At 60.2% G+C, this 19,928-nt stretch overlaps 3 protein-coding genes across 5 annotated transcripts; all 3 read right to left on the reverse strand.

The window, feature by feature from the left end:
* Positions 1-2,112: 2,112 nt before the first annotated feature.
* Positions 2,113-9,117, reverse strand: CDC34 (cell division cycle 34, ubiqiutin conjugating enzyme). Of its 3 annotated transcripts, none has more exons than XM_037384566.1 (5): positions 8,781-9,115; positions 5,569-5,655; positions 4,816-4,913; positions 4,288-4,422; positions 2,113-3,060 (listed from the first exon to the last, which is right to left on the reverse strand). In XM_037384566.1, exons 1-5 carry the CDS (start codon positions 8,955-8,957, stop codon positions 2,850-2,852), a joined length of 708 nt encoding a protein of 235 aa, XP_037240463.1. In that variant the 5' UTR covers positions 8,958-9,115; the 3' UTR covers positions 2,113-2,849. The 3 variants fall into 3 exon arrangements, with proteins under 3 accessions (XP_037240463.1, XP_037240464.1, XP_037240465.1); XM_037384568.1 differs by having other exon boundaries at positions 2,889-3,092; positions 8,781-9,117; XM_037384567.1 differs by lacking the exon at positions 5,569-5,655 and having other exon boundaries at positions 8,781-9,116.
* Positions 9,118-10,158: 1,041 nt separating this feature from the next.
* TPGS1 (tubulin polyglutamylase complex subunit 1) lies at positions 10,159-12,272 on the reverse strand. Its single transcript, XM_037384569.1, has 2 exons — positions 11,821-12,272; positions 10,159-11,730 (listed from the first exon to the last, which is right to left on the reverse strand). Exons 1-2 carry the CDS (start codon positions 12,168-12,170, stop codon positions 11,199-11,201), a joined length of 882 nt encoding a protein of 293 aa, XP_037240466.1. The 5' UTR covers positions 12,171-12,272; the 3' UTR covers positions 10,159-11,198.
* A 514-nt stretch (positions 12,273-12,786) lies between these two features.
* Positions 12,787-16,281, reverse strand: MADCAM1 (mucosal vascular addressin cell adhesion molecule 1). The gene is made up of 6 exons (XM_037384633.1): positions 16,009-16,281; positions 15,069-15,335; positions 14,642-14,956; positions 14,196-14,478; positions 13,800-14,107; positions 12,787-13,626 (listed from the first exon to the last, which is right to left on the reverse strand). The coding sequence occupies exons 1-6, from the start codon at positions 16,175-16,177 to the stop codon at positions 13,502-13,504; spliced, it is 1,467 nt and encodes a 488-aa protein (XP_037240530.1). The 5' UTR covers positions 16,178-16,281; the 3' UTR covers positions 12,787-13,501.
* Between the last annotated feature and the right edge of the window lie 3,647 nt (positions 16,282-19,928).

The following is a 19,928-nucleotide window of genomic DNA, read 5'->3' on the forward strand; positions in this document are numbered from 1 at the left end:
AGGAATGCTGGCCCTCGTGTCCCCAGTACCAGCCCGTGGATGGGGATGCTGGCCCTCATGTCCCTGGCAACAGCCCGTGGCTGGGAATGCTGGTCCTCATGTCCCCAGCACCAGCCTGTGGATGGGGATGCTGGTCCTCATGTCCCCAGCACCAGCCTGTGGACGAGGATGCTGGTCCTCATGTCCCCAGCACCAGCCTGTGGACGAGGATGCTGGCCCTCACGTCCCCAGCACCAGCCCATGGATGGGGATGGTGGCCCTCGTGTCCCCAGCACCAGCCCATGGATGGGGATGGTGGCCCTTGTGTCCCCAGCACCAGCCCAGCTGCAGCTGCCTGATAACACCGAGGGGCAGGGGCGGGCGATAACCAAGCACAGCCGGTGCTTTGGCGCTGCGGCAGCCAGGGCAGAGGGGCCTCTGTGGGGCAGCCACTCGGTCCCCAACTCTTCCCAGTCCTGAGAGCCAGCTCTCAGCCAGCCCAGCCCTGGGAGCAAGGTGGAACGCTCACAGCCGGGGGTGCCGGGCAGGAAGAGCTGAAACAATGGAGCCGGCAGCGCCAGTCCCGCCGCACTCTCCACAGGGATCTGCTGGCTCGTGAAAGTTCCTGAGTCCTCCCAAAACATTTCTTCCCCCAAGCACCAGGTCTGCCCCCGGCACTTCCCTCCTGGTCACCCCCTCGCAGCCGCCACACTGCCTCGTGTGCCGGAGGGATTCGGCATCGGGCAGAGCGTGGCAGCCCACAGCATCCCTGGCCCCAGGAGCCCATCCTGCTCCGGGCAGCCTCCAGCATGTTGCATCTTGTGGCTGGCACTGCTGGGAGCCCTCAGCCCCCCAGGCTGGGGAGAAGGGCCCAGCACCTCCCTGCTCGTGGGACAGGGAGCAGCAGGGAAGCTGCCCAGCTTGCAGAGCCAAGGCTGGGGTGCTCCCGGACACCCCCAGACCGGGGGGCATCTCACAGTACTACCCCATCACCTGCAGCAGCATCCCGAGCACAGCGGGGCGGGGGGGTAACCGGCTGCAAGGGGAGCGAAGGTGCACCGGCACGGCCCCTCATGCTCCCCTGGGTGGGGGGAGCTGCTGGGGGTGCACAGAACAGCTCCTTGGGAAAAGGGGGGTGGGGGCTGGCTTTGAACCAGCAGCCAGGGCTGCTCCGTGCCAACCTGGTGACCTTGGAAGCCATTTGCCAGGCCTGAATAAAGTGACAATAATCCTATTCACCTTTTAGCCTCATTTCTTAAGGCAACAAAGCACATGCCTTCACCGCGTGCAGGCGCGGGTGTCGCTCAGACCCTGATCCCGTTGGCATAACTCCAGGCAGGAGGAAGTTTTGTTCATTACCCCGCTGCCAAGCTTTCAGCAGGGGCAGGAGCCCTGATGTTGCCACAGAGACCCCGGGGCAGGCGGTTTGCCACGACCTCATCCCTGCTATGGCCCCGAGGAGGTGGCAGCAGAGCTGAGCTCCCCAGCCCAGCCGGACACGGCACCGGCGATGCCCCTTGGCTGCCTGGCTGGCAGCTTGCCACAGCCTCGGGAGCTTGCACGTCCCAGCCAGTCCCAGCCCGTGGGCTCAGACCCACCCAGTTGCACCCGGATCAGAGTACCCACCAGAGCCCCGGGCACCCGTCAGGCCCCGCTGGGTGCTGCCTGGGCAGGTCTGCTGCCTGTGCCGCACAGCTGCTCTCCGAGGAGCTCAGCACCTTGGGAGGAGCAAGAGGGAGAGACCTTCCCAGTACAGAGCTGGAGGGTTTTGGGTGTTCGGTGGCGCTCACCCTTCTGCCCCGGCAGAGACCGAGCGTCAGCCACAGCGTCAGGGCCGAGGCAGTAAAAGCAGCAGCCTCCCCGCCCCGGGAAGGGCAGAGATGCTCTCCAGGCCAAAGGCAACCTTGCCCAGACGCTCCTGGCCGCTCTGCAGGTTTGAGGAGAGAGGGCAGAGGGGTGCTGCGAGACCCAAGGGTACCCCGCAACCCCCAGCCACAGCCCTGGGAGAGCAGCCAGCCCACCCACCCTTCCCTGCCAGGGCTGCAGGGCAGGAGCTGGTCCATGGCTGACATGGAAACCCCCGCAGCCGGCGCACAGACCGAGGCAGAGCCTCACCCACGCACCACACACCACTCCCTTGAAGTACTTTATTAAATAGTTTCCAAAAAAACAGAAGCAGAAAGACTCAGAACTAGCCCATCCCTCCTAGCTAGTTAAGAACTACAAACAGTGCATCCCCACGCCCTGCGGTGTCAAGCGGCTGCCAGGCATGTCCTGCCCGATATCCTGGCCCTTCCCACCCTGCTCCCTGCGCTCCAGCATCGCGGAAAGGGGCAGCAGGAGGGTTGCACCAGGGACAGCCATGTCAGGGGCCGAGGGCAGCAGCGCTCAGCCTGCAGCCCTTCCTGCTGGGGCACCTCAGAGGCTGCAGAAAGCTACACAACGCTCACACACTTCCCACCCAAAGCAACCACTCACCAGCTCCACAGCCTCCCCAAGCTGTTCCTCCCACACGGGGCTGCCCATTGAACATGCCCAAATGATGGGCAACCAGCACCCAGGTTCTGCTGTCACTCTTCAACCAGCCAGAGCTGCCAGTTCCCCAGTTTCTGTGGATTCATGAATGCCCCAAAGCAACTTCCCCCTCCCCACCCACCTCCCACCCAGGAAGTTTATAAAATAGGGTTTGGTTTTGTTTTTTTGCTTTTTCTACAAAGACAGTGGTGGGATTTCTTTTGCAACAGCAGAACAGTCTCCCTGCGAGGTAGAGAGTTAATTTCAGGGCTGACAGATCCTAAATTCAAACCAGTTTGTCCTAGTTGAGGTAAAATTCAGTAGTTTATAGTAAGTTTTGCAATGCCAGAAGGCCATCAAGATTCTTCATTGCCAGAGTCGTCTTCATCAGCGTAACAGCTGTCTGCTTCTTCCTCCATCTCATCATCCTCGTAATAGTCATCATAGAAGAGATCTGAGCCCTCATCTGGGGCTGGAGTCTTGGTCTTCACACAGTACTCCGCCAGCGTGGTGGGAACCTTCACGCCATCCCGCTCAGCATCCACCTTTGTGCCCAAGACTTGCTTCCTGGAGGGCAAGTGGCAGGGCTGGGAACAGGGCTTTGCACAGCACACCCATGTCACCGTGTGTGGCTCACCCCACAGGGATGCCCAGCGACACAGCCCTTCCCCACTCGTGGGTCACTCACTCACATCAGACCAGTGAGAGGACAGGGGAGAGAGCCCCACGAACAAACATGGCCACACTGTAATGTTGCCCCTGCTCTGCGGGCCACCTTTGCCACACCAGGGCTGGCCAGTCTGCAGCTCAGGAGCTTCATGTGCTGGTCCCATGAGACAGCCCTGACAGCACGGCCATGCTGGAACCACATCTGCTACGAACCCAGATCCTCAGCTCTGAAGCCAAAAAGGGCTTAGGCTGAGTGAAAAGCTGGGCACACAGAATCATGCAGTTGTTTAAGTTGGAAAAGACCTTTAAGATCATTGAATCCAACTGTTAACCCAGCACTGCCAAGCCCACCATTAAGCCACGTTCCCTAAACACCTTGTCTACATCTTTTAAATGCCCCCAGGTACGGTGACTCAACCCCCTTCCCTGGGAAGCCTGTTCCAATGCTTGACAATCCTTTTTGTGAAGAAAGTTTTCCTAATATCCAATCCAGACCTCCCCTGCACAACCTGAGACCGTTTACTCTCATCCTATCGCTTGTTACTGGGGAGAAGCGACCAACTTCCACCTTACTACAACCTCCTTTCAGGAAGTTGTAGAGAGCGATAAGGTCTCCCCTCAGCCTCCTTTCTCCAGGATAAACACCCCCAGTGCCCTCAGCTGCTCTTCACAGGACTTGTGCTCCATATCCTTCACCAGCTTCATTGCTTGGACACTTCTGCTGCTTCCACCCAAGTCCTCCGAAGCTCCCACATACAGGTGGCAGGAAGAAAACCATTTGGAGTACCAGAGCAAGCCTAGCATGGCCCCCAGCCAAGCTTTTCCCAAAAGCCACACTTGGATATCCAGAATCCTTTCCTCCTACCAGCCTGCAAACTGTAGAATCGTAGAATGGTTTGGGTTGGAAAGGGACCTTAAAGATCACCTTGTTCCAACCCCTCTGCCATGGGCAAGGACACCTTCCTCTAGACCAGGATGCTCAAAGCCTCATTCAACGTGGCCTTGAGTCCCCAGACAGGACTCAGCAGGGAGGGATATGCCTCCAAGATCCTCCATGTCCTACAAGACTGCAGCTTAGCAAGTACTCAACAGTACTGCTGGGCCTGGGCTCAGCTCAGCACGCACCTGATGATGTCTGTGTACTCTCGGTCCTTCCCTTTGCTCTCCTTCCACTTGCGGTACATCACGGAGGCATCCACATTGGCTGGAGAAAATGTGTTGGGTTCGTTCAGCAGTGAGATCACACTTAGGAGAATGGTCCTGGCAATCAATAAACATGAGCAGGTAAGAGCCGAGGCAGGTCAGCCACTGCCCGTGTCCCAGCAGTGCCAGCAGCCTCAGTGTCATGGCACTGCTGCGTCCTGTGGCTCGGGAGGAGACCCTGGTGATGGCCCACCAGCAAGGGGGCATCTCAGCAAAGTGAAGCAGGCCAAGCAGGAGACAGCACTGCATGGGCTGTTGGGTTCACGCACGCTCCCACGCAAGCTCTAACTGTTCTTCACCAAAGCACACAGCCCAAGCGCTTTTCAACAACCTCTAGGCATCCCCCGCAGGCTTTGGGAGCGGAAGGCAGTCCCCCCCATCTCCCCACTTCCCCAGCCCTGCCCTCAGACAGGCCTCCTGCCCGCAGCTCACTCCCCACGCAGCCCTTACCGCACGTTCTGAGTGGGGTTCCACCGCTCAGATGGCAGCTCCCCACTCTGCGGGTCGTCCACCGGCGGGTGGAGGATGGAGATGCAGACATCACCGGTCTGAAAGCACAAGCGAAACAGGATCCTTAGGAGCTGCTGCTGTCCCAAGCACCCTCCAGCAGCAGCTCGGTGCTCTGTTCCAGCAGCCTGCTCGCTCTGCACTTTGGCTTAACCCAGGTGAGGCAATCCCAGCCTGTCCTTTCATCCCTAGGAAGGGACAGCAGAAGTGGTGGTCCCTGCTCTGCTGCCTGTAGCCTCGCACCCTGAGCAAGCACCCCGTGACTGTCAGTGCAGTACAGACACAGCTGCCTGATGCCCCAACACATCACACCTCCAGCAGAGCCCTCCCAGTGCCCACCCGACACAGCCCACCCCCTCACCCCCAGGCAGCAATCCTCCGCAAGCACACAGCCCCGGGGCCGCGCACATCGCTTGGTGTCCAATCTTGCAATTAAGCACAATGTCCCTGCTAGCCAAGCGTGGGAGCCCTCAAACCTGGAAAGCCTGGCTGACCTGGAAACAGCTCCAGGACAGGAGACCGGCTGTCATAAGCTCGTTAGCTGCATTTCCAGTGCCAGGCACTAAATGCCAAAGGCACCGAGTTTCCAATGTCATGCTCCAGTGTCTGGCATTTTCATCCAATGCCATCACAACAGATGGACACGTGCCCCCCCTGCCCGTCCAAGACACCCCAATGCTGTCACAGTCAACCTACCTCATAGATATTGGGGTGCCACATTTTGGTTAAGAACCTAAAGGCAGGAGGGGAATAAGGGTAGTCGATGGGAAACCGGAGACGAGCCTGCAAGTAAACAATCAGGAGAAGCAAGCATCAGCTTGTGAGAAGGAAGGGAAGGAAACCACAGATCTCCGACACCATCAGGAAAAAGGAGCCTCTGCCAAGTCCAGCCATGCTCCTGCAGAGACGGAGCCTCCACGCCTGCCGGCTCTGCAGGCAGGACACCGGCAGCACAGCTGTGCAGAGGAAGGCGAGCGGATGGGTCTGCAAGCTGCAGCAGCTCCTTCATCACCACCCTGCCCTGTAACCTCGAGCCCACCCGGTGCTCTCCAACACAGAGGGAGGCAGCAGGCCCCAGGCAGAGCGCAGCAGGAGCTGACGGTGCTGGTCTGGCACACACCTTGCATGCTCGCAGCCCGCTCCCACGGCACAGGGCGACGACACCGAGGGCAGGCAGGCTGCTTCTGAATGGCAAAGGGCAGCAGGGCAAGGGTCTCGTGGCTGTAAGGCAGCAGACAGGGCTCAAGCCGTGTGTCTGAACAAATTGAGCAGCACTGAGTCAGATTGCCAGTCTGGGGTCGTCCCTGGTCCTGCTTTCAGGGACACCACGGCCATGCCACCAGAGAAAAGGCTGTTTATCCTTCAGAGCTCACAGGGGAGGAAGCATCAGGTGCTCTGTGCTCCAATTAACACATCGAATCTCTAAAAATAGCCCGTCACCACTGAAAAAAAAGAGACCAAGTCAAAACTGGCCGCAGTGCGTAGCTTAGGTGCTAAAAATAAAAGCACATGAAGATCATGCTGTAGTCCATGACTCCAGCGCCAGCAGAGGCGACCAGCCCACCACTGGCTTCTCCTACTGGTGACGGCCACAAAAATGAGGTATTAAGGCAGGACAAACAGACAGGCTCACTTTCAGCCTCCAAGTGAGCGGGCAAAGCCACAAAGAGGCGGCGCAGAGATGTACAGCAACATCCCCCCCATCCACCCCAGAGAGCCGCTGTCCCAGCCCACCAGCACCAGGCATCCCAAGGGAATGGGGGCTGCTTCGCCCACATCACTGCACAACCTGCGGTGACTGTTCCAGCTTTTGGGTGTTTCCAGGCTCTGGAAGCAAACATCCAGATCGAGATTCAGTCACTGCTCCCAAAAAAGCCAACAGCCAGAAACAAACAAAAAAAAATGGTGAAGATTTAAAACAACCAACAAGTTGCTGAACATTTCTTGCTCTCTCAAGTTCACGTACACAAGAATTTAGACATCAGATCTGTGAAACAACAGTGCAAACCACCCGGCTCTGCCCAGCAGTAGGGGACAGTCACCTAGGATCGCTCTTGACCCACAGAATGAGCCCGGTGTGGTCCCCATTCAGGAGGATAACTGCAAATGAGGCTTTGGATGTTTCTGGAATTACAGCCTCAACAATAGGCGATGCTGCCAAACCCAGTCGTCAGCTAACAGCCGTTAAAAGCTTAGTGTAGAAGGCAGAGAGGCATCTTTCCTGCTCCCTGCTGCCCTGACCAACCCCAACTACATCCTGAGTTCCAACCCCTCTGCTCACCTCCTGCCCTGCCAGGATCTGGCCCCAGCACAAGTTGATCTTATTGCAAGTCCAAGGAGCCCCCGACCACAATGGGCCCATCCCTACGCACGTTACTGCCTTGCCTTCCAGACTGGCCCTTTGCCCGAGCACCCTGTGCTCTGTGGCACAGGACAAGGGGTGGAAAGAAGGAAAAGTGAAGTGGCAGCTGGGGCTGGATGTGTTTTGTGTGTGCGTGGAGCTTCAGGCAGGCCAGGGCAGCACGCACACAGCAACACACAGCCCAGCGCTGGGCTCTGGCCAAACAGCTGAACTTCACAGAATAATCCCCTTTGTTGTGTCACAGAGGATCAGAACAAAACCAGCCAGAGGCAAAGCGATCCGAAAGGGGGCTCAGAAAGCAACTCCACTTTGCCGTACACAAACAGGCTGATGTTACCACAAGCTGGAAAAGGACTTGTCCCCTTCATTCTCCTCTTACGCAGAAAGTTTCATCTGCTGCTACAGCAGCCTGGAAGCTCTCAGGCACAAAACAGGAGCACGAGCTGCTGAAAGGGTGAGAGTTCAAAGGGCCTAGTGCCAAAAGAGGCTGTGGAAAAAGACTCCATTTCAGTGAAGAAATAAAACCTGACTCTGAAGCATCAGACTTGCCTGCCTCTGCTCCACGGGAAAAACAAACCACCCAGCTTCTTGGGCACAGCTGACCCTCGGGCTGACTCACCCCGGGTGCATCCCCACCCTGCCAGCAACAAGATGAAGACAGAAGAGCTCGTAGTGGAGGAGGGAGGATGAGAAAGAGGAAGAAAACAGCTACACAGGTTGCACAACACCTGGGAAGAGCACATACACATCCTCCGGATAGGGACTGTGCAGTCAGGCCATACACACTTTCTTCTCCAGCTCTCAAACCCCAAACAAAACCACAACACCCACTCCCCACGCAGCTTGAGCTTCTGCTCGCTCGGGCTGGGCCACTTGTGCCTGCACAAGAAACCCCTTTGTCCCTTCCCTCTGGCTCCACGGCGATGCCTCAGGTCCCCCCCCAGAAGAAGGATCATAAGTGACCCAGAGATCGTGCTCCTGCACCCACAGACGAGGGGATGGAGGGGCAGGAAGATGGAAAAGCCCGCAGAGATAGAACCTCAGGAGGGGCAAATCCACCTTACAAAGAAGATGCCTAGTTTGGCAGCGGCCACCGGCACACCGGCTCCTCTTCTGTGCAAACACCCCAGGAACAACCCAGCTCCCAAAGCCCCAGTGACCCCAAGGTGTCCCGCTATAGACCCAGATCTCCCTGGCCCTCACCACCCTCTTAAGCCCAGGATCACCCCTGTCACAGCTCCCCCTGTACCCACCTCAACCCAACCCCGAAGACCCCCTCCCTCTTGCCCCACAGCCCCCTCCCAGGGTCTCCCCACTCTCCTGCGGTCTCTCCCCCTTTCTAAATCCCCTCCCAAGGCATCCAATGTATTCCTCAACGCCACCCACCCTGCCTTCACCCCTCCTCAGCCCCATCTCCCACCACACACCTCTGCCCGCCACGTCCTGCTACCCACACACCAAGCCCCTCATTCCACCAGAGCTTCACCTCCTCGAGACACCGGTCCTCCTGACACCGCATGCCCCCCTGCTGCCCCCAGCCCCTCACCTTAAAGTACCCGCCTTCGTAGTACGTGTTCGGAGGGCCGAAGATGGCCACCTCCCAGTTGTAGAGGTCCCCCTCGTCCACCAAGTTGACCCGGAACCCTTCCACGGGCTCCTCCTGCAGCCCTTTGAGCTCCAGAAGCAGCGCTTTCTGTGAGCTAGGCACGAGGGGCCGCGCCATACCGAGGAGCTGAGGTAGGCCGCGATCAAAGCCGGGGACTAGCGTAGGCGCAACTGCCGCTGCGGGGAAGGGGGCGGCGGCAAGAGCTCCTGCTGCTCCGCGGCCGCGGCGAGCGCAGCCGCGCGGGGCACGACGGGAGCTGTAGTCCGCCCGCGCAGGGCGGGGCCGGAGCATGCCCCGCCCGTAGAGTGCGGCTGGCCTATCAGAGCGCGCCGTCGGCTGCGGGGCAGGGACGTGGCGGCCCCTCCCCCCGGGCCATACCCGCGTATTACAGCGCACTGCCGGCGGGGGCGGGGCTCCTTCCCGGCAGCCTTTGCGGGGTGGCGAGTGCTGGGTATCTGCGGCCGCGCTTGTGCTGTGTTCGGAGGGCCGGTGTAGGCGGCAGTGCCGGCCCAACCCGCTTGTAACAGCGAGCGTCGGTGCTTCTGGCCTCCACGAGTATCGTAGCCAGCTCCCCGGCCAAGCAAACCCATCGCCTAAGCGAGGGTCACCTCAGAGAGCGGCCCCTTCCCCTCTGGGCCTGAGCAGCCGCGCAGGCCTCACTGCCCTGCGGGCCTCAGCGCCGCGGGTTCCCCGATCCCCCCCACCCGTGGGCACCAGGGCACCCTCAGCACACCGACCAACACTAAAACCCACCCTGGATGATGGCCCTGCTGCTTCAGGTCAGCATTTAGCATGAGTAAAGTGGATTACACTTCACCAGATGGTTACATCCATCAGCCAGGAAGAAGCACTTAGCACAATTACTACACCTACGTAATTCTTTACAGCATCTCACAAGGCAGCATCTGGAATTCAAGCAAAGGCTGCTCTTGGCATGGCCCCAGCAGAGATCTCTCCGGCATCTTTGGCTCCCACTTCCCCTTGTGTCACATCCTGTCACCTGCAGTGGAGGAGTTCACCCAGACCAGCTCCAGGTAGTGCCCCTGCTGCTGCCTGCGGGGATCAAAACATCCGCTCAGCAAAACAAAACAAAACAAACACCCCTAAGCATGAAGGGCATCCTCCCAGGGTTTTTGGGTTTGTGTTTTTTTTTCTTAATAGTGACTACAAGTGCTTTGCACTCCTGTACTGTCAGCCGGGTGGGCTGCTACAGGCTGCCGACATCAACCACTAAAGACAGAAACTGCCTCAAGGATCTGAGTGCTGCTCAGATTCGTCCTGGCACTACGTGCCGCCAGGCAGTAAAGAAATTGGCCACTAGAAAAATAATAAAAAGCTTTAATGTCTTACAGTAAACCAATACTTGCACAGTATAAATAATTAACAGACAAGTTCAAATAAATAACACATGGCTCAACACGCATCTCTGTTCAAAAGCAAACTACAACCTCAGGGAAGGGGGTTTGTCTTGTCTTGAGCCAGTGCTCCACATCCCCAGTCATTATTGAACCTGGAGCACTCTGCAGCTTTGCGTGAGAAGTCATTGCTCGGGTATGAGCTTTGATCTTCAGAGTCTGGACCACAGTGGCCAGAGGCGGTTGGGTAAACACTGAGTGCGCAGACAGCAAGGACACCTCATCGCCTCACAGTTTGGCTGCCGGCAGAGGCAGAACCCTTCTGGCTTGCAGCCCTTCCTGGTGAGGTTTGCTTCCCAGCCAGCCATTTCTCATCTGCTAGGCGCTGAAAATATTTTGCTTAATAAAATAATGTTTTATCTCACGCTCTGGATTAGCCCCATATTTACCTGCAAATCCTCACAGTAGTTTGTGAGGTAGATAAGCGTCATCCCCACTTCACAGGCAGGTGTGAAACAAACCCAAAAGCAGAAACAAAGTTCCCCACTGAAGCTGCTAAACATGACATTGCCGAGGCTAGGACGAAACTGCAGGATACTTGAAAGTCCAGCCCCAAGTTTACTTCATTCTGGCTCATTGTTAATGACTAACGCTGCCCCACAGCTTACAGGCCTTCTTGCAAGTCCCCACTTAACACCTAGAAAAGATGTACTAATGCCAGCTGGATTGAAAGAGCCACGGCTGGGAGAGGCACAGCGGGTAGGGACACATCCAGTGCTGGAGGAGGCCAGGCACCTGTCATGCTCAGAACAGGGATGGGAGTACAGAAACTGGGAATCTCCTGTCAGGCAGACCCAGGCTCTCCAGGCAGCGCCTGGGCAGCGCCCCGTGCTCGCCATCCAGCTTCACACCAGGGTCCGGAGCCTCCTTTGCACAAACGGCTCTGCATGGAGCACTGGAGCGGTTCAAAGCGGACACACCTGGCGCCGCACCCACCCAGGTGTTACTCAACGGGCTTCACTTTTGCAACAAACAAGGCAGTGGCTTTCTTCAGGAACTCCTCCCTGCTCATGGAGGTGCTGAGCTTCCTCTCCTGCAGCGCCCGGTCCATGGCCAGGGCCAGGCCATCCGGCCCCAGCTTGGAGCCCGCCTCCAGGTACCGCCCGGGCAGCGAGAAGTGGCCGGCACCCAGCGCATCCTCCAGCGCCCGCAGCACGGCCTGGCAGACCCTCCCGTCGGCAGCGCCGGAGCCGCCGTCTAGGACACCGAAGAGCGCATCCGCCTTGGCCGCGAACTCCAGCAGCACGAAGCAGGTGAGGACACCGTAGCGGAAGACGTCGAAAGGCACGGCCTCGTGGTCGCGGCAGCGGACCCGCCCCAGCAGCGCCGCTGCCGCCTCCGCCGGCGCTCCCCCGTGCTGGCAGATGCGCCGCAGCAGCTCGCTGTACAGCCGCCCGTCCACGCCCGCCTTGTGCCGTCGCCCGCCAGCCCCCAGCACCTCGTAGGCCGCGCCGGCGTTGCTGTCGAAGGCCGTCCTGTCGCGACACGGCACAGACACAGAGAGGCAGCCTCACCCCCGCCCGCCCCCGGCCGCGGCTCCCAGCGCCTCCCGCCGCCGCCCGCACCTGTGGGAGTGGTGGGCCAGGCGCACGTACCACAGCGCCCGGGCCAGGCGCTGCGGCGGCCCCGGCTGCTCCGCGGCGGCCTCTCCCGCCGCGCCGGGGCTGCCCAGCACCAGCCGCTCGAAGTAGTCGGCCAGGAAGGCGACGGGCTCCTCGGGCCGCGCCTCCAGCACCTTCAGCAGCGCCTCCCGCACCATGGCGCTGACGCCGGCCCGCAGCAGGAACTCCGCCTCGCTCCCCAGCCCGCCGGCCGCCACCGCCGCCCCAGCCGGCTCCGCCAGCCCGCTGCCCGCCGCCGGGGCGGGGGCCGGGGCCGGGCCGGCGGCCGCCCGCCGCTTCTCGTACGCCGCCATCTTGGCTGCGGGCGGCGAAGGCGGGTTCCGGCCATCTTGCACCGCCGTTCCGCCGAGGCGGGAAGTTCGCGCGCCGCCATCTTGCACACTGGCAGCGGATCGCTGGGCGGGAGGGCGCGCGGGCACGCCGCCATCTTGAGTGTGGGCAAAGGAGCCGCCCCGGCAGCTGTAACGCGGCGGGGCGCCCCGGCCGCCATGGCAACTCCGGGCAGGTGCCCCGCCCTTAGCAACCGGGTGCGCGTCGATCGCTGCGGACGCTGCCGGTGCCCCGGGGCCGGTGGGGAGCGATAGGGCTCGGTGCTCGTCAGGGGTCGGTGAGGGGGCACAGGCCTGGTGCTGGTGGAAGGCCACAGGAACCAGTGCTGCTCGGGGGGCTGCAAGGCCCAGGGCCGGTGACAGGCCGCTGGGCCTGGTGAGGGGCTGCAGGGCCTGGGGTCAGTGACAGGCCGCTGGGTCTGGTGAGTGGCCGCCAGCCCTGGGGCTGGTGAGGGGCTGCGGGGCCAGTGCTAGTCAGGGGGGCTGCAGAGTCCGGTGCTGGTCATGAGCCACCAGGCCTGGGGCCAGTGAAGGGCTGCTGGGCCACCCCAGCCCCAGCCAAAAGGACACTTGCTCAGGGTTAAAAGAGAAATGATGCCTTATTGGAGTACCTCATCCCATCTGCCAAAGCACACCCTCCTTCGCCCACAACCTGGGGGATGTACACCCCCGCAGGGCTGTGTCTGACCCCTCTGCCATGGCACGATCAGTTGTCATTCTCCCACCCACCCGTGTGGGTGCCAGGAGCCTCCCCAGTGCTCAGCACCAGCCCAACATGATCCAGCCCTGGGAGCATCCCCGTCCTCCCCATCATTCCAGACATCTCTGCTGATCTCCCTTTCATCCTCCTCCTCTTGTGGTGTCCTGCAGGCAGCCCCAAGGCTCTCCTCATCGGCAGGACATACGCAGGAGCTCCTCTGAGCAGCAGGCTACGCACCCAAGAGCCAAACAGTTTGCCCGAGGCCCCCAGGGCAGCGCAGCCTTCCCCTTCACAAGCCCCTCGGTGTCCGGGGCAGCAGCAGCCTCAGGCACAGCTGAAACTTTCAAACTTTCAAAAGCAGCAGCAGCTCAGAGGTCTCCGAGTCCCAGAGTGCCTGTCCTGGGGCGAGGGCTGTTCTCTAGGGTCTCACAGCAGCACCCGCACCCCACCAGTTCTGCTGGTTCTTGCTGTGAGGGGGACAACCGGGCCCCACCAGTTCCTTGTCGTCCTGGAGGCTGGGTGAGGCCAGCAGCAGGAAGGGTGACAGCAGGGACAGGTCCGGAGGGCTGTGGACATCTGTAGGCAGCTCCTGCTCCTAGGGCAGCTCGTACTGAGACCTGAAGTGCTTCCACAGGCGATGAGACACGATGCCGGTCACAATCAGTCCCAACAGTGAGACTGTTGTCCCCATGGCAGCGGCAGGGCCCACACTGAAAACATCTGCAAAGACACGAGAAGGAGCTGTAATTGCAGGCAGACTCTGCCCACGCCAGCAAATACCGAGGGGCGAATATAACACCCCCCAGCACCGAATGTGGCACTAACACAACTCACTGCAACCCCGGCCCAAGCAACGGGGGGCACAGGAGAGGGGGCTGCAGACCACCACTCACCGTCCAAGACCATCACCTGCAGACTGACCACCTGGGAGGGGCGGCCGAGCAGGATGCACTGATAGTGGCCCTGGTGCTGGAGCTCAGCGTGGTCCAGCCGCAGCGTGGAGCTGCTGCCCACCGCCTCCTCCCGGTACTGGGAGAGGGCCACGGGGGTCTGCAGCCAGCGGACAGTGGCATTCTCAGCGCACTGGGCGCAGCACTCGATGCGCAGGGCCTTGCCCCGTGTCCCGTTGGGTGGCAGTGACCAGATCCGCAGGCTGCAAGTGGGCGCTGTCCCCACGGATGGCCCTGTCCCCTTCTCTGCCAGGGGGGAGCCCTGGCCAACACTGTCCGCAGCTGTCCCCTGTGCCTCAGCCGGGGGGGTCATGGTGCCGGAGCCAGGGGGGGGGGGGGGTGGCCAGACGTGCGGTGGGACTGCCTGTGATGAGGTCCTGGGGAGCAGTGTCCTCTGCGGAGGGGGGGTCTGTGGCAGCAGTCGGCTCCAGAATGGTCTCAGTGTCAGGCTCCCGCGGTGTGCTGGTCAGGGCTGCGGGGGGATCGTGCGTGGGGACACTCGGCCCTAGGGGCAGCGCTGCGGTGGTCATGGGCCCGGCTGCGCTGGGGGTCCCCGTCATAGCTGTCATTCTCTGGGGGCTCCCTGTGGAGGTGGCCACGGCCACTGGCTGCTCCGTCACAGCTGTGAACACAGCAGGGCACAGGAGATTTGCAGAGCGGTGCAGAAATGGAGGCTGCTCCCGTTCCAGCAAAACTGTTTCAAGCAGCGCAGGGCAGCGGGGGTCGGCTCCAGCAGACGGGGCAGCACGCGAGGCCGGGGCCCCAGCTCCCACCCCAGCACTCACCCCCAGCACTTGCCACCAGGGATGCCGCCCGGGTGAAGGTCTCCTGCTGGATGCTGAGCGTCACCTCGCACCTGAACTCCACCCCTTCTCCCACATCCTTCCCGGCCACTGGCAGTGTGGACACGATGTCAAACAGCCCCTCGTCAGTCTCCGTAACATCCAGATTTGCCTCCCCCAGTGCCTGGTCCCCCCGGTACCAGGTGAGGACCAGCCCCTGGAACGGGTACACCTGCCGGGCCGAGCAGCGCAGGCTGGCTGGCTGCCCCGGCTCCAGGGCACAGGGGTCTGCCTCCAGCTGCAGCGAGTCTGGCAGGGCTGAGAGAGGAGTTGTAGAGTCAGGCAGTGACTTTTGGCACTGCAGCCCAGGAGGAAGCAGGCTGCCTCTGGGATCCAGGGCTTTGCTGGGGAGGTGGTGGGGAATGCTTACCATAGACCTTCAGGTTGACAGTGTGCTGGTAGTACTGCCCGTGGCAGGTCCCCTGGCAGATCTTGGTGCCCTCCACGGCAACCTCGGCGCTGTCGATGTGGAGGATGCTGTGGCTGGGGAAGGAGGTGATGCTCCCCAGGTTGGTGTCCAGCCCCTTCCACTGCACCGTGCCCCCCGCGCAGGCCAGGGAGCAGTTCAGCTGTGCCGAGCCCCCGTACTGCACCACCGGCTCCCGCGGCATCACCACCAGCTTGTCAGCAGGTCGCCCTGGGTAGAGGACGGAGGAAACCGTGGCGGTTAGGGAAAGGGACAATCACCAGAGCTCAGTTATTTACCAAGCAAATGGGGTGCTGGTTCCCCATTGTGGATAGTCAGGCTCAGGTGAAAGCTCCACTCCCATCACCACAGGGGCAGCGCTGCTCATTAGCGATGGCTCGTTAGGGGTGGCCGAACTTTCCCCTGCAGCCGCTCACTGCCACCAGACACCAGGAGTGCCCCAGAACCCACATGCCAGTGGCAATTGCCAGCCCTGGTCAGCCCCGTTGCAGGCATGGCCGCTTGATCCACCCTAGCTTACCACTCAGATTTTCCAGACATTTCTTGGGAAAACGAGCCCAAACGCCTCCTCCCCCCAGTTCTCATCCTTCACCAGCATCACAGCTGCTTTGGCAGCGGCACCGCGGACCCAGGCCAGGTGCATGCTGTTGCTCACACGGCGGCATGCTTCACGGCGCTGAGTGCCGAGCTGCAGTGCCGGGATGAGGAGCGCTGTAGCAATGACACGCGTGGGGCGCAGTGGCTGTCGGGGCTTGGCAATGGGAGACCCTGGGGTCGCGTTGGCCTGTTATGCCACGTAGCAAAGCAAAGAGAGCAGCAGGCAAGGCCGGGCAGCGTGGTGGGTCAAGGGATCAGGACAGCCCTCAGCCCCCATGGCACTCACCGCTGCAGCCCCGCAGCAAGCCGAAGATGAGGAGGAGCGGAGCCGGCTCCATCACCCGCAGAGGCGGTGGCAGGGCAGGGAGGCAGCAAGGGCTGGTTTTCCTTCCTTCCCTCCTGCAGGGAGCAAACGCCGCTGTCCAGGGCTGTCTCCTTCTGGCCGCCCGCCTCATCCTCAGCCCTTCTTAAGCTCTGTAGGAACCGCCCCCACAGCACCAGCCCTGGGGCCTTCACGACTTTCCAGCCCGAGGGGTATTTCCAGAGGGAGGTTTCCAGTTTTCTTCCAAGGTCGGCTCTTGCACAACACCCAGCTCTGCAGCCAAGGGCTGTGCCAGCAGCCCCAAACCCAGGAGAGCCCTTGGCCCGAAGGGTCCCTGTGGGGCTGCGGGGACCCCCATCACCCCCGCCGGGCAGCCCTGCACAGGCACCTGCACCCCAAGATGCAGCCGAGATCCAGTTCCTTCCCGGGGTCTCACTGGGCTCCACCGTTCCCTCACCGAGCCCCTGGCAAACCAGCCCTTTTCACGCCCCCAGCACCAACAGCTGATAGGACCCATCATGGGGCTGGCTGGGGACATTTTTCTCAGACCCCCTGTCCCAAAAGTGTTTGGCACCACCAGTGAGCATGGCCAGCTGCGGCTGGCACGTGGGGCAGAGGGAGGGGAGCCCACGGCTGCAGCAGCTGCCCAGGGTACATCCCACCGGAATCCCTGTGGGAACGTGGCCTCAGGAGCTGGCAGCCCCCATCGCAGCCTGCCCCAGGACATGGGCTTTGGAGAGGCACATCCCAGGGCAGAGGGAGGAGGCATCCAGCCCAGGCTCCGGTGCTGCAAGCATTATTTATTCCCAGGACAGGGCGTTTTCAAGGATGAAAGTAAGTGTTCCTGGGAGGGTCGGTTTTATGGTGCAGATGGAGAAAGTTACCATGCGGAGGATGTTGATTACCCCACGTTATCTAGCCCCAAGGCCCTGGCACAGCCTCAGCGCCCGTCCTCTGCTTTACAGCAGGTCTGGCATCACTTCCTTGCTCCTACCCAGCTCCCCGGGAAGAGACGGGCCCGGTTCTACCCCATCCCAGCTGCCAGGCTGCGGCCAAGGCTGGGGAAGGTGCTGAGGGACCAAGGGAGGGGTCCTGCCCCTCCTGTCACAGAAGGTGGGAAGTCAGTGCTGGACCAGGCCATTTCCCATCCAGGAACTCTCCAGAGAGGCATCTCCGGGCACTTGGCGTGTCAAGCATCCTTTCGGGAGGCAAAATAATTAATCCTCTGACAGTCTGGGGGGCCTCCAGGCAAGGGAAGTGCTCTGTAAACAGCCACCATCAAATATGCACATTCAGCTGAAGGCAGGTGATTAATGGTTCTGGGGTTTTTGTTCCTTCCATCCTGTGTTAACAGAGCCGCTTCCCGGAGTTCCCAGCAGCTGCTGGAGCCCCTGGCCCAGGGATGAGTTGCATCGGCTGAGCTCTTCCCAGCAGCGAGCTCAGGATGCCTGAGGACATGGACACAGTGCCAGGATTTCACCTTCCGCTCCCGCAGCCCAGATCCACGGCACCTGCTTGATGCTCACCGCCGCCTTGCCAGTCCCTGGTCCCTTGGTGGGCGATGGGCGAGCGAAGGCCCCCGGGGGCTGCACAGGCTGCACGCCCATGGCAGTTTGCAGATCGCTAAGCACCAAGCAATGAGTTACCTCATTAGGGGAAGGAGTGCTGTGTAATGGCACCAAGGGGTTAAAGTAGGGAAATACCATCCAGGCTCACTGCTGCAGGACTTTGGGGCAGGAGGGGCAAAACACAGTTAAAAAAGATGAATTATCCAAGCCCTGGAAGCCACCCTTTGCCAGGATCTGGTGCAGCTTTCCATGGGGGGCTCCTGCAATGATGGATCAATGCTGACAGGTCCTGGGAGGATCGATCCTGGCTTTGGGGGTCTGCCAGCCACACCAGCCGCCACATCTCCTAGTGCTGGGGCCTGCGGAGCTGCGGCAGCCTCCCCCTTCGAGCCGGGGGCAGAGCGGCTACGACCATCGGGAACCGACTCCAATGTTCTCACGAGAGGCAGCTCTCTGTGAGCCCTCAGCATCGTGCCCCAAGCCCCCAGGTGCCACTCAATATTACACTTCAGGTGAGAAAAGAAAAAAAATCCACCCATAAATCAGCATCTGAACCAGAGCTGAGCACTTACGGAGCAGACCTTTTTCAAAGCAGCTTTCCCGGACCCGACATCAGGAGATGAATAGCTACCAGGAGGTCCAGCACCTTGTGACGCACTTCCTCCGGTTTGGGGCTTGCAGAGCACTTGATTCCGTGAGCACCTGGGGGCTGCCCTGGCCCCTGCCGTGCCATCAGATGGGCATCACGGATCACAAAGGAAATCAGAGCTCCGGGAACCTGATAAACCCCCAACTCCATGAGGACCAGCTCTACCGACACGGTTATCAAGCCAGGGAGAGGTCAGGGAACTCATCCAAGCTCAGAGCACTGTGATGGTGGGTCCCCAAGGTGGCTCTCACATGTTTGGCCCCCAGCTCCCCCTCCACCACCTGCTTGGGGTCTCTCCTTTAACAGACTTGGGGGACCCCCCCGCTCCATCCTGGAGACACGCACGGGCAGCTCCCCCTGCCCCGAACACGGCAAAGAGAGACCAACAGTTTGCAGACACAGAGCGGAAAGAGCCAGCTCAGGCACCGGTACAGTTTTCCACCCAACAGGAAACCTTTTGGGTCAGAGCAAAGGGAACGACGGCTTTCAAGAATCAGAAGCTTGAACGTTTTTTCCTGGAAGCTGATCATGCTTCCTCCTGAGGGGCAGGAGTAGGGGGCTCTTGCCGGGTAATGCTCAGTCCAGAGGCGTCTCTCAGGAAGCAAAACAGAGACAAAGCACAGAGAGACGAGCCCTGGCCCCCTGCACAGGATGCTGCCCGCGCTGCCGCCGCCTGGGCTGGGGTGTAACCCTGGGCTGTCATCACCTGCACTGGCCAACGCCTGACATCTGATGTGACAGGGCTGGAGGAGGTGATGAGGATGACTGGAACAACATTAAGGTTTTCTGCCTGGTGCAAAACATGGGAATCTCACCCTGGGGAAGCTCTGCCCTCGCCCAGCAGCAGCCCCCCTGCAGCTGCCCACGGTGCCAAGGAGAGGATGGCCAACAACAAAATACCTTCCCTTTGTCCTCCAGTGATGCAAAGTGAGACAAGCTGAGGATTCTTTCCCAACTGAAAATGGAAAAAAAAAAAAAAAAAAGCCCGAGTACAGAGGAAATAAATACAAAAGGCAACATATTGTGCAATAGGTGGCTTATGTCTCCAGCTCATTACAGGATACCGTCCATCAAACACCAGATCCCATCCAAGAGCCGATTTGTTTATACTACTTGTGATTATATTGTTCACTTAGTACCATCCTCAAACACCCATAGTAGCGTTTAAATGAGTAAGATAAGATCTAAATTAAGCCTGGCTGGAAATGAAGACAATAAAGCCTGGGCTGCTCAAAACCAGCACTGGGAAGAAGCTCCAGAGGCTCCAGCAGGGCAGGGGCTGGTGTGGGGCGCTGGGAGCTGGGGGACTGGCCCAGAGACCTGCTCGCCCATGGTGGCAGGGTCTGTGCAGGGCAGACCACTGGCTCCCTACCTGGCCCGACAGCATCAACACTGCCCCTGCACGAACCGCCCCAAAACAGCCACCTCTCGCACCAGCACGTGGCCCCTTCCAGCATGATGAGCAGCGGGGTCAGGGCTCAGGATGTTTTATGCTCAAGCACCAAAGCTAGAGCTGCTACGGTACCGCTATTCTCCCACTCAGGTGGGAACCTGGAGAGCTATTTCAGGATCAACCGTGAACACGAATTGGTTCCAAGTACTTCTTACTTGAGAATACTTCAGTTTTAAGGCATCAGTAGAAATAGCTCAGCAACTCATGCCCGTTC

This window comes from Falco rusticolus, chromosome 4 (assembly GCF_015220075.1).
Source record: "Falco rusticolus isolate bFalRus1 chromosome 4, bFalRus1.pri, whole genome shotgun sequence".
NCBI classification, from domain to species: Eukaryota; Metazoa; Chordata; class Aves; order Falconiformes; family Falconidae; genus Falco; species Falco rusticolus.

Excerpts from the sequence above, each read along its gene's own strand:
- CDC34 (XM_037384566.1), bottom strand. The coding sequence starts at position 8,957 with ATGGCGCGGCCCCTCGTGCCTAGCTCACAGAAAGCGCTGCTTCTGGAG. Across the intron at positions 5,656-8,780 it reads ACGAAGGCGGGTACTTTAAG|GCTCGTCTCCGGTTTCCCAT; the intron begins GTGAGGGGCTGG and ends GTTTACTTGCAG. Across the intron at positions 4,423-4,815 it reads AACCCCACTCAGAACGTGCG|GACCATTCTCCTAAGTGTGA; the intron begins GTAAGGGCTGCG and ends ATTGATTGCCAG.
- TPGS1 (XM_037384569.1), bottom strand. The coding sequence starts at position 12,170 with ATGGCGGCGTACGAGAAGCGGCGGGCGGCCGCCGGCCCGGCCCCGGCC. Across the intron at positions 11,731-11,820 it reads CTGGCCCACCACTCCCACAG|GACGGCCTTCGACAGCAACG; the intron begins GTGCGGGCGGCG and ends GTGTCGCGACAG.
- MADCAM1 (XM_037384633.1), bottom strand. The coding sequence starts at position 16,177 with ATGAGGCGGGCGGCCAGAAGGAGACAGCCCTGGACAGCGGCGTTTGCT. Across the intron at positions 15,336-16,008 it reads CTTGCTGCGGGGCTGCAGCG|GGCGACCTGCTGACAAGCTG; the intron begins GTGAGTGCCATG and ends TCCTCTACCCAG. Across the intron at positions 14,957-15,068 it reads TGTCAACCTGAAGGTCTATG|CCCTGCCAGACTCGCTGCAG; the intron begins GTAAGCATTCCC and ends CTCCTCTCTCAG.